General features: G+C 41.7%; 2 protein-coding genes and 1 long non-coding RNA gene across 3 annotated transcripts in view; 2 read left to right on the top strand and 1 right to left on the bottom strand.

Moving 5' to 3' along the window:
* Positions 1-13,035, bottom strand: part of LOC146490550 (NACHT, LRR and PYD domains-containing protein 12-like) — a 107,820-nt gene that overhangs the window by 58,339 nt on the left and 36,446 nt on the right. The gene's annotated exons all lie outside the window — the stretch shown is intronic.
* On the top strand, positions 2,269-3,198 carry LOC146490552 (uncharacterized). The gene is made up of 3 exons (XR_014872693.1): positions 2,269-2,457; positions 2,554-2,647; positions 3,023-3,198. It is a non-coding gene; the product is annotated as an uncharacterized LOC146490552 (long non-coding RNA).
* Positions 3,466-5,474, top strand: LOC146490551 (uncharacterized). The gene is made up of 7 exons (XM_085152965.1): positions 3,466-3,592; positions 3,667-3,758; positions 3,860-3,974; positions 4,372-4,473; positions 4,673-4,840; positions 4,966-5,121; positions 5,355-5,474. Exons 1-7 carry the CDS (start codon positions 3,580-3,582, stop codon positions 5,408-5,410), a joined length of 702 nt encoding a protein of 233 aa, XP_085009091.1. The 5' UTR covers positions 3,466-3,579; the 3' UTR covers positions 5,411-5,474.

Below are 13,035 nucleotides of genomic sequence, written 5' to 3'. Positions count from 1 at the left end.
GAGGTCTTAGAAGGTTTGGGTGTATACACATACAAGCCGTTGCCATCCTGCTTAGTAGATGTTGGCTTGGTTATGTTGGATATCACATCGGACACTATGCCTGATGCTGTTGTTGTTAGGTGGGGTTTGACTATGCTGACTCCTTTTTTAAACTACGGTACAGCAATTCTAAACAGGCTGCGGAACAAACCTCCCAGACCTGCGCCATATTGCGTGCTAGTCCCAATATAACCATTCAATTCGCCACCAGCCTGGTTTAAATAATATCTTACATATTTTGCTTCATCTGTGTTGTAGACAGACATCCTTATTTTTTAAAAATTGTGTGTTATGGGTCGGAAGTGGAGTTTGACAAACACCTTCCCGTATAAAAAGGGTATGTGTTGATTTTCGTCGTCTTTCAAATCAATTTCTATGTCATCGATTAAGGATTTCGAGACTGGTGTGTAGTGTGGGCTGTCAAATTGAAGAATGGCTACCCGACGGTCATCGTCTGTTATATTTATTGCTCTTAATAGCCGCGCATGGGCGTCACCCACAAGCTGGTAATCAACGATATCTGCATTAATAAAAATGTGATATTTTCCGCCGTATATGTCTGCAGGATGTGGTGCGTATGTGTTTTTATAATGAAGTACAAACGGGTCTTCTGATTTGAATCCTAAGATTTCTGCCAGTCTCCCTCTAAATGTGAGAACTGTGCCCCTAGGGCCCATAACACTAACATAGTTACTAACTTCACTGTATTGTGTTTTAATGTCGGTAGTGGCTTGATGTTGCTGACATTTAAAATGTAATTCTTTTATTATCTGCGCTACAGATGCATAATGCCCCACAGACAGCTCAATCACGGTTATGGACAATGCTCCATCTTTGACTGGATCATAAATTTCCACTCGCGAATCTGATTACGGAAAAGACAACCATAGTCTTGGGTATTGAAATTCTATAACACCAACCTCATACGGTTCATTTAAAACAATAGGTTTTGTTAGCTTTGTTCTAAAATTAGATTTCTTATTGCCTGGATAAACATGTGCTGAAGCATTCGAGAAGAGGCTCACATAAAAGCCTGCGTTGTTGTTGTTCGTTTTATCCATTCCTTCCTTCCTTCCTCAGTCTTTGTCTAGTGCAGAATGAAAGTATGCAGAGCTGCGGCGTCTCTGTTAATCACACTTCAATGATGTCTTTTTCAGGGATCCATGAATTCAAATGAGAAGGCCAACCGAGCCATTTGACCAGCGCTAACTTTTTTTGGTCCTCTTTTTTTCTGCCAAGTATTTTCTCTATTTTAAAACTTTTGGTTTTGTCAGTAGTCACCTGCTGTATCTCAGGTTCGTAAAATACACCTTTCACTGCAGCTCCTGTGAAATCTTCTAGTTTGTATACGGGAGGGTCTCTTCCTAAACGCTCCTTTATGGTAAAGTACTCGTCTGTGTAGGTCTGATGGTAACCCTTTCAGAATATGCCTCGTAGTTTCGATATTCTCACCGTATCGCCCACATTAAATTTAAAAGTCACCGGTTTTTGGGGTTTCATTTTGTACAGGGTGTTAAAGACTGCTTTCTCATTATCTTTGCACACCTCGGTGGGGGTCATTTTGATAGAGCTGTGATAAGACATGTTATAGGACTCTACAAGATCTTGGATCACATTAACATATCTTCGCGAGTTAACTGATGTTAAGTATTTCCACATTTTCCCTTTAAGGTGCGGTTAAAACGCTCTACCACACATGATTTCATTTCACTAAAGGTTGAAAAATGTGTGATGTTATACTGCTCCATTCGTTTTATAAATGTTTATTATAAAATTCCTTCCCTAAATCTGTTTGGAGTTTTTCAGGCACACAGCCCCCTCTCAGAATATCACCAAAAGCCTCAGCAACAGCCTGTCCTGTCTTGGTTTCGAGGCACCTAACACATGCATACTTAGAAAACACATCTATGCATGTCAATAAGTACCTAACATTATCATTATCCGCAGAATATTCACGCATGTCAACCAAATCAGCTTGAAACTGTTTGTCGATCCCGTTAACCAAAACTCTATTTCTGGGGAAATGTATCCTTGCAGGTTTATGAAGCGTATATGTGTCATCTCCTTTTAAAAAACGCTCCACGTCAGCATCGACAGCAGGTGGAAGGTTGCAAGTTTAATGTTGATTTCCGTTTCCTCAGACGGGTGTGATCCTGCAGAGTCCTGTGAGCATCCTGGAGAGGGGGGCGGAGTCGGTGGGGTCTGGATTAGCAGTGCTGGAGGGGGAGTCTCTGAGCGGTCCACAATATGGCAGATGTTGTCTGTAAAAGAAATCCACACATTGCATTTTTTAAAAATACAGGATGTGGACAGGATGTGCAAGGAGCCATGCTTTAGCTGCCCTGCCTGCACTCTAGACATGCTCGCCGTGTCAGTTGATGGAAACCGCAAGCTTTATCGCTTTCAATCAAATGCAAGGTACGTTATGCATTGTGTACATAAATCAAATATGGATTTGTACAAAAGTTGTATTTTGATGTTTCTTTTCAAACAACTGTCACTGTGTTCGTTCAGCACTTCAGAGCAGGGGAACTTCGAAGGTGTCTTCATTGAAAAAGATGAGGAAGTTGCTGAGTTTGTGAAATACATCCAGAGACACACAAATGATGTAAGATACACATATATATCAGTGCTGTCAGCGTTAATCTTGTTAAAATGCCGTTAACGCCATAACCATATACACATACGTGTGTGTGGATACAATATTTGGATGGGTGGATATTTATTTTATTTTTCTCTTGGTGTTGTCGTAACACTATTTACTTTACTTTATCTTAATGTGTACTTAATTTTGTCACCATGTGTATTTAAAAAAAACAACATGATTTTTATTTTGTGTTATCAGTGCTGTCCTGGGGAGATATGAGGTCTTGTGTGACTTAAGGCTAATTCAGCTAATTGTTATGCATTTGTTTTAAAAAGTTTGTCCCTGATAGGGCTTAATCATGCCATGTCTTTTATGTTAAAATCTTTGAGTGTGTAGGTCCCAGGGAAAGGGTTGTGTGGATCTTCATCTTGGACTGCAGCAAAGGAGTCGACCAAAAAGTCCACTGGGAAGTTGGATGAAGAGGGCATGGAAATAGCTGTTTGTCGCCACGGAGTCCTCTTAACTGCATTGAACATGTTTCGAGGGGAGATCTTTGCTTACCCCCTTTTTCTCCAGAGGAAGTAGACAGCTAATGTCCCAGGACATATTATGTTCCTTTGCTCTGATGTGGCCTGTAAATATTTCCCCTATTTAAACAACGTGGCTCAGCAGTGCCCTGAGCTGAGGAACCTCTTATCAATGCATCCTTTTCTCTCCGTCATGCATGCAAAGGCTCACACTTGGATATGTGAGGTATACTGCAGCTTGTAGTTTTGGATTCGTTTGAGACATTTTGTTATAAGGTTGAATGAATTCAGCAGTCATGTATTGTGACCTCCTTTCTATAGATCAAATGGGGAGGTGGGTTGCAGGATGGGGCCGGTTCTACAGTTGGAGAAGAGGTGGAACAAGTAAACAGTTTTCTGTCTAGGGCGGCCATCACAACGAAGTACATGTCTAAAGCAGGTATGTGTCTGTGTGTGAGATTCCACTCAGTCTCCTGCTCATTCATTCTTATTTGTATACTAACTGAAATGCAGGGCGAACACACATGCTGACCCTCCTGGCTTTGGGCTGGAACAAAAGGAAAGTGGAACAACTGGGCCGCACTTTGAGCCAGAGATATCTAAAGGTCATTTTTTCAACACCCATTTTAATGTGTGTGGTAATGGGGGGAAAACACCAGTACTCTAAAAATGTCAATATGAATGACATTTATTAATGTATTCTTAGATCATAAGGATCCTTAGAGAACAAGTGGAGAGCCTGAATGCGAGCAGAAATGAGCTGGGTGTGGATGACGACACACTGCAGCAATGGGTGGCCGATGTGCAGAAATGGGCTGAAGGTGAGTCTCAATATATTGAGACTCACCTTCACACGAGTGCATTATATATAATGCACTCGTGTATAACAACAGGACTCACCATGGCCTCATTAAAGAACTTAGAATTAAGATCTTTCTGACAGTGTCAACAAACAATGAAAAATAAGCCTTGTAAAAGCACAATTGATGGCAGAGTTGTTGCGTTTGATCAAATTGGATTGGACCTGAGTTGAAGTGATGTCGTACTAGTTGGTTTTATAAACCTGAACACCAACATACTTGTTATCTCATGATAATGCAGCACATGAAGGCTCCAGATGTCTTATAATGAATATCATCAAGTCAGTGATTACAAAGTCCACTGTAGTTTGGTGACTGTTACTCATCCTGTATTCTGATTAATATCCCTCTCACTTAGAAACTGATCAAACTGATGGCAGCCTTGGAGCGTTGCAGGCACGAATAGAGGAGCTTGTCGTCATCATCAGAGTGCGAACACAAAGTCTTTACAGACAAAATGGTGTCACAGTTTCTTTGAAATGGACCGTTTGATGCTCAGTTTGTACAGCTTGTACAGCTACTTTGTAAACAGAATAAAATCAGATCCAGGTTTGTTTAAGCTGGATGTGATTTGTTCTAAAAAACAAATTGATGAGTGTAGATTAAAATGTAAATATATGCATTATGTGTAGGTGTTCCTTTTTTATGATTATTTACAGATAGCAACAAGAGGCGACACAGAATTCGCAAGGTCATCTTAGATGAGAAGAAACACTTGGCGGCTGCTGTTGACGACTACAACAAGCTCGCTGAACCAACAAAGCAAATCGTATCCAGTGATGCCCTCATGCAGACCGACGTTTGGCCCTGGCAGAGCACAAGTGAACGTAAGCTCTTGATTTCTAAATATCCTTTTTAAACAAACTCCCAGTATCTGAGCAGCAGTTGAGTGTTTTGTTCTTGAATCATAATATGCTACTATGTTTTCCCATCTGATGTTGTTAAACTGTAGCTGCTGCTGACCTCCGGACAAAGAGAAAGGTCTTTGAGAAGGTGATGGCTGTGAGGCGCCTGAGAGAGGAGGAGATGATCCTTTGCAGGGAGATGCAGCATCACTGGACAGTGTTGCGAATGCGATCTGTGGTGTTGGGGACAATCTACTCAGACTGTAAGCACATCTTTTATTTATTTATACATTTGGTGATGAATTGATTGAAAATAATAGCAGATGCTAAAGTCTTACTGGATCTTTAACCTATATTTGGGTTGCTAGCTAACACTGCCTTCTCCCTTAAAAAAAGTTTAATTACATGATCCTAATTCCTTGTGTTTATGAGGTGAGGTTTTTTTTTGTTTGTTTGTTTGTTTTACTTATATTTAATAGTTTTGTTCTCTTTACAGCCTCCCTTGTTGGCATGTTGGAGGATGCACAGAAAGGACTCCATAGCCTGGTTTAAAAACAACAAAGTGAACTGAAAGCTGAAATGCTCAAAGTAAAGGACGTGTACGAGAAAATCCTCAGCCACCAACCACTCCTGGAAATGGACTTGGAGGAGGAGGAGGACATTCCACACGATGCCGCTGAGAGTGATTTGAACACTTCTGATGAAGACTGATTGTGTCATCATTGATGTTATGTTTGGTAAAATAAAAAGTTAATCACATCTGTTTAATGTGATTTTTATAATGTCTGTTTTAGAAATTGCTTATCAACAGAGATTTTACATGTTGAGAAGGAAAATGTAATTCCCTTGGTGCAGTTGTTTACCCTGAATCATTCTTTCCCATCTAATTTAATGACTAGTGTACATGTTCAGATACAATAACATAATTTAATTCATGGGCTGCTCAAATTATCACAAAATGTAAAAGCACCAGGCAGCACACTCACAAGGAAATGTTTTGTTCGGTGTTTTGTTGAAGAAATCAACAAGTACAACTGAGATGTTTGCTGTAGTGGTGTGTTTGTTAAGAAGCATGCCAGCACACTGGTGAACTGACAGTCCCAGAATGCACCCGAGCCAGTGACTCGCCCCAGAACAAATGACATTAATTATCTTGAAAGACAACCGTGATCAAAGACTAAGTAAAAGAGTAGAAAACAAAAGATAAGGAAAGGTAGTGTGGGGTAGGAAAGAAAGGCCAGAGCTGTGCAAAATGACCTCGAGCAGGCCACAAATATGCACGTCTGTTCAAATGGTCAGATACTGACTCCATGAGGGTGGTATGAGGGCTCGACGTCCACAGGTGGGGGTTGTGCTTACAGCCTGACATCGTGCAGGATGTTTGGCATTTGCCAGAGAACACCAAGATTGGCAACTTTGCCACTGGCGCCCTGTGCTCCTCACAGATGAAAGCAAGTTCACACTAAGTACTTGTGACAGAGTCTGGAGACATATTGGAGAACCTTCTGCCTGAAACATCCTCCAGCATAATGGTTGGGCAGTGGGTCACTAATGGTGTGGGGTGGCATTTCTTTGGGGGACCGCACAGCCCTCCATGTGCTCGGCAGAGGTAGCCTGACTGCCAATAGGTGCTGAAATTAGATCCTCAGACCCCTTGTGAGACTATATGCTGGTGCGGGTGGCCCCGGGTTCCTCCTAATGCAAGACAACGCTGGAGTGTGTCAACAGTTCCTGCAAGACGAATACATTGATGCTGTGGACTGGCCCGCCCATTTCCCAGACCTGAATCCATTTGAGGACATCTGGGACATCATGTCTCACTCCATCCACCAACTGCACCACAGACTGTCCAGGAGTTGGCAGATGCTTTAGTCCTGGAGTCTGGGAGGAGATCCATCAGGAGAACATCTGCCACTTCATCAGGAGCATGCCCAGGTGTTGTAGTGAGGTCATACAGGCATGTGAAGGCCACACAGACTACAGAGCCTCATTTTGACGTGTTTTAAGGACATTACATCAAACCAGATGAATGATTCTGTTTTGGATTAAGAGGGTTGGTTTAAATGCACACCTTGTATTGGTGCACGAGGGTGGGGCGTGACTCGTGGGCGTGTTAGGTGATAAATGTGGTTGCACTCACCTGTTCACCGCACCTGATGAGCAGAAAGGTAGGGTGAGCATGAGGGGAAACCTTTTGACCCCAGCTTGAGTCATCTTGATGCATTTTTGGCTGTAACTTAATGTATGTTTTATGCACTACTTGATGCCATAGGCCGATGTTGTAGTTTGGTGTAGTAATTGGTGTAATTCTTTGTGAGTTGCAGTCATTGTGTTTGTGCAGTCTGTGCATTTGTTTCATAGTTTGATGTGCAGATTTGTATAGTGGACAGTAACATGTGGAATTAAAGGAGCAAATAGTGCAGAAGTCCATCTCATGTGTTTATTGTTGTCGTCATCAGTGTCCTCATGTTTAGCCTGCTGCGGCCATTTGCTGGAGGAGCCACAACAACTTGTCAACAGAAGAGTTTGTAGGTTTTATTGGATTATTTATATATAGTTTTATTGGTGAGAGTTTTATGGTTCGCTGTTGCCTTTTAGAGTAAGCCTGTGGCTTCACACAGCTGGTTTCAATCAGGAGTCTTACTCCCCTGTTAGGTTTCAGCAGTTTCACCTGCATTAGGCGTTGTACTGATTTGCTTTCTAGTTATTGTGCATCAGGCGGCTGAAGCCATTGGCTTGGGAGTACCGCCGCAGTTTGTGTTTAAGACAGTTTGTCTTCCTCACAGCTGACGGTATGGAGGTACATAAATACCCATCGCCAGTATGTACGAAAGACTAGGCTGAGTTAGTTAGGTTTAACAGGCAGATTAGTGGGGGATGTTACCCATGTTAATTGTGTGTGTCCAAGGTTTATTGAAAGGAACGTCATTAATTTGACGTGTTGGAATGAAGCTCTGAGGCATAGGTGCAGTTCAGCGTTTGGATTTTTGTCATGTTTGAGTTATGAGTTATGTGAGTTTTGCAAACAACAAAGTTTTTTTGCAGCTGTTTACCTAAAAATGCAGCTAAGGTGTTTTTAAAATAAACATTTCAAACTATTTACAGAACAATCAGCTGTTCTGCATCAAATCTGATGCCACACAAATTATTTGTGCCACTGCAAAAAATAATTTCTGTCCACTATGAGATGAAGGAGAACAACAGCCTGATACCTGCAGGCCTGACAACAGCAGATGTATCACTCCACATCAGCCGCTTTGCTCGCTAAAACACCGGTGTCGGCACATAAGGACGCTGTCATAGCCTGTCAACCACGTTGATTAGCTGCATATATACGAATGTGAATCACATCATTGGCTGCACTGTGGGATAAGGTGGCATCGTTCTAATCCCATACGGGAGCAGCCAGTCACTTACTGACTATTAACTACTCGACTTCAATCAAGACGCAACCTCTCGCACTTTCTCTCTCTCAAACACACACACACACACACACACACACACTCTCTCTCTCTTTATAACGGCCATCTTCAAGATAAAAAAATAGAGTTCCAATAACTAGTGAAAAATGTAGAAAAACTCTCCAAAACTTCAATTCAATTCAATTCAATTTTATTTATATAGCGCCAAATCACAACAAAAGTCGCCTCAAGGCGCTTCATAGATACAGAGAAAAACCCAACAATCATATGACCCCCTATGAGCAAGCACTTTGGCGACAGTGGGAAGGAAAAACTCCCTTTTAACAGGAAGAAACCTCCGGCAGAACCAGGCTCAGGGAGGGGCGGCCATCTGCTGCGACCGGTTGGGGTGAGAGAAGGAAGACAGCATAAAAGACATGCTGTGGAAGAGAGACAGAGGTTAATAACAGATATGATTCAACACAGAGAGGTCTGTTAATACATAGTGAGCGAGAAAGGTGACTGGAAAGTCAGCCCCGGCAGCCTACATCTATTGCAGCATAACTAAGGGAGGATTCAGGGTCACCTGGTCCAGCCCTAACTATATGCTTTAGCAAAAAGGAAAGTTTTAAGCCTAATCTTAAAAGTAGAGATAGTGTCTGTCTCCCGAATCCAAACTGGAAGCTGGTTCCACAGAAGAGGGGCCTGAAAACTGAAGGCTCTCCCTCCCATTCTACTTTTAAATACTCTAGGAACAACAAGTAGGCCTGCAGAGCGGGAGCGAAGTGCTCTAATAGGGTGATATGGTACTACAAGGTCATTAAGATAAGATGGGGCCTGATTATTTAAGACCTTGTATGTGAGGAGCAGGATTTTGAATTCAATTCTGGATTTAACAGGAAGCCAATGAAGGGAAGCCAAAACAGGAGAAATATGCTCTCTCTTTCTAGTCCCTGTCAGTACTCTTGCTGCAGCATTTTGGATTAACTGAAGGCTTTTCAGTGAGTTTTTTGGACATCCTGATAATAATGAATTGCAGTAGTCCAGCCTGGAAGTAATAAATGCATGAACTAGTTTTTCAGCATCACTCTGAGACAGGATATTTCTAATTTTAGAGATGTTGCGCAAATGGAAGAACGCAGTCTTACATATTTGTTTAATATGTGCGTTGAAGGACATATCCTGGTCAAAAATGACTCCTGGGTTCCTCACAGTGTTACTGGAGGCCAAGGTAATGCCATCCAGAGTAAGAATCTGGTTAGATACCATATTTCTAAGCTTTTCAGCGCTGAGTACAATGACCTCAGTTTTATCTGAGTTAAGAAGCAGAAAGTTAGTGGCCATCCAAGTCTCTCCATTTACATGCACAAATTGGAGTCTATTAGATAGATATGATACAAACCACTGCAGTGCAATACCTGTAATACCTACAGTATGTTCTAATCGCTCTAATAGGATATTATGGTCAACAGTATCGAATGCTGCACTAAGGTCAAGAAGGACAAGCACAGAGATGAGTCCACTGTCAGAGGCCATAAGAAGATCATTTGTAACCTTCACTAAAGCTGTTTCTGTGCTGTGATGAACTCTGAAACCTGACTGAAACTCTTCAAATAAACCATTCCTCTGCAGATGATCTGTTAGCTGTTTGACAACTACTCTTTCAAGGATTTTTGATATGAAAGGAAGGTTGGAGATTGGACTATAATTAGCTAAGACTGCTGGGTCTAGAGATGGCTATTTGAGTAAAGGTTTAACTGCAGCCACCTTGAAGGCCTGTGGTACATAGCCAATTATTAGAGATAGGTTGATCATATATAAGATCGAAGAATAATCAATGGCAGGACTTCTTTGAGCAGTTATGTAGGAATGGGGTCTAAAAGACAAGTTGATGGTTTGGAGGAAGTAATTATTGAAGTTAACTCAGAAAGATCGATTGGAGAAAAAGAGTCTAACTTAACATCAATGGTACTAAGAGTAGCTGTAGATAATATTACATCTGTGGGATGATTATTGGTAATTTTTTCTCTAATGATAAAAATTTTATTTGTGAAGAAGTTCATGAAGTCATCACTAGTTAATGTTAAAGGGATGGTTGGCTCAAAAGAGCTCTGACTTTTTGTCAGCCTGGCTACAGTGCTGAAGAGAAACCTGGGGTTGTTCTTATTTTCATCAATCAGTGATGAGTAGTAAACTGTTCTGGCTTTGCGGAGGGCTTTCTTATAAAGCAACAAACTATTTCTCCAGGCTAAATGATGATCCTCTAAATTTTTGACACGCCATTTCCTCTCCAGATTACGAGTCATCTGCTTTAGGGTACGTGGTTGAGAATTATACCACGGGGTCAGGTACTTCTGATTAGAGACCTTAGTTTTCACTGGAGCTACAGTATCCAGAGTCGTACGTAGTGAGGAGGTGAAATTATTAATAAGATAATCGACCTCTGTTGGGGTAGCGTTCAGATAGCTGCTCTGCTCTGTGTTGGTACAGGGCATTGACGATGATAACAGTGGCTGGATTATATTCTTAAACTTAGTTACAGCGCTTTCAGAAAGACATCTACTTTGATAAAGTCCACTCTCCACTGCTGCGTAATCAATTATTGTAAATGTAAATGTTATCAAGAAATGATCAGACAGGAGAGGGTTTTCAGGAAACACTGTTAAATGTTCAGTTTCTATGCCATATGTTAAAACAAGATCTAGAGTGTGATTAAAGTGGTGGGTGGGTTCTTTTACATTTTGAGAGAAACCAATTGAATCTAACAACAGATTAAATGCCATGTTGAGGCTGTCATTTTTAGCATCAACATGGATGTTAAAATCACCCACAATAATTATTTTATCTGAGCTCAGAACTAAATTAGATATAAAGTCTGAGAAATCAGACAGAAACTCTGTGTAAGGCCCAGGTGGACGATAGATGATAACAAGTAAGACTGGTTTCTGAGTTTCACAGCTGGGGTGGACAATGTTAAGCATCAGGCTTTCAAATGAATTAAAAGTCTGTCTTGGTCTTTCATTAATTAATAGACTGGTGTGAAAAATTGCTGCCACACCGCCCCCTCGACCTGTGCTTCGAGATTTCTGGTAGTTAGAATGACTCGGGGGTGTTGATTTATTTAAACTAACATAATCATCCTGCTGCAACCAGGTTTCTGTAAGGCAGAGTAAATCAATTTGTTGATCAATTATTAAGTCATGTACTAACAGAGACTTGCAGGAGAGAGACCTAATATTTAATAATCCACATTTCACTGTTTTACTCTTTGGTTCAGATGTGGATACTGTATTGTTCTTTCTTTGTAAATGTTTACGTTGTTTGTCGCTGTTAGTTTGTTTTTTGTCTTTTTGGAAGCAGACACAGTCTCTATGGAGATGGGTTTTTGGGGGGGTAGCAGGAGGAGAGAAGCTGCAGAGAGGTGTGTAAGACTGCAACTCTGCTTCCTGGTCCCAACTCTGGATAGTCATATTTTGAGGGGTTTAATAAATTTGTCCATATTTCTAGAAATGAGAGCTGCTCCATCCAAAGTGGGATGGATGCCATCTCTCCTAACAAGACCAGGTTTCCTCCAGAAGGTTTGCCAATTATCTATGAAGCCCACATCATTTCTGGGACACCACTCAGACAGCCAGCAATTTAAGGAGAACATGCGGCTAAACATGTCACTCCTGGTCTGATTGGGGAGGGGACCAGAGAAAACTACAGAGTCCGACATTGTTTTGGCAAAGTTGCACACCGATTCAATATTGATTTTAGTGACCTCCGATTGGCGTAACCGGGTGTCATTACTGCCGACGTGAATTATGATTTTACTGAATTTACGTTTACCCTTAGCCAGCAGTTTTAAATTTCCTTCAATGTCGCCTGCTCTGGCCCCTGGAAGACAATTGACTATGGTTGCCGGTGTCTCTAGCTTCACATGTCTGAGAACAGAATCACCAATTACCAGAGTTTGACCCCCAGCGGGTGTGTCACCGAGTGGGGAAAAATGGTTAGACAAATGAACGGGTTGGTGGTGTACCTGGGGCTTCTGTTTAGGACTATGCTTCCTCCTCACCGTTACCCAGCCGCCCTCTTTCCGCAGCTGCTTGGGATCTGCCGGGGAAAAGCTAGCGGGGCCTACGCTATCTTCGGCTGCACCAGCTACAGGGGGCTGGCTAGCTAAGGGTGAGTGAAGGGTGCGAAGCCGAGTCTCCAGTTCAGTAATCCTGGCCTCCAGAGCTGCAAATATGCTACATTTGTTACAGATATCACTACTGCTAAAGGAGGCCGAGGAGTAACTAAACATCTGACACAATGAGCAAGAAAGTGCAGGAGGGACAGGTGAAGTAGCCATGGTGCTAACGAGTCGGCTATGAGCTAAGCTAGCGAAACAGTACAGAGACAGTGAGTGAATACTTTGGCTATAAATTAGGTAGTGAGTACACAGAAAGTGTGCTTCGGATGAAGCACGTGAAGATTATACTATGAAAAAAGAATGTATTTAAAAGTTGTTAATTAAACTGCTAAGCAAATAAGCTACTCAGAAACACCACTGTGTTTGAGCAGGAACAGGAAGTGATACTCTACCACAGAGCGAGCGAACACCAAGTGACAGCGCCACCGACAGGAGACAGTCAGATCAGGATCCCTCATCCCTGGTCTGTCATCTGGATTAATATTAAATCCTAATAACTGTGAACTCTTTGCCATAAATGATAAACTAGAAAAAGTTTTCTGTAACATTCCTGTTAAATCAGAAATAAGATATTTGGAAATTCATCTCACAAAGGA

Source organism: Neolamprologus multifasciatus, unplaced genomic scaffold (assembly GCF_963576455.1).
Source record: "Neolamprologus multifasciatus unplaced genomic scaffold, fNeoMul1.2 chr03_unloc_3, whole genome shotgun sequence".
NCBI lineage: Eukaryota > Metazoa > Chordata > Actinopteri > Cichliformes > Cichlidae > Neolamprologus > Neolamprologus multifasciatus.
The sequence above is the reverse complement of the archived record's forward strand: the minus strand, read 5'-3'. Positions and strand labels throughout refer to the sequence as shown.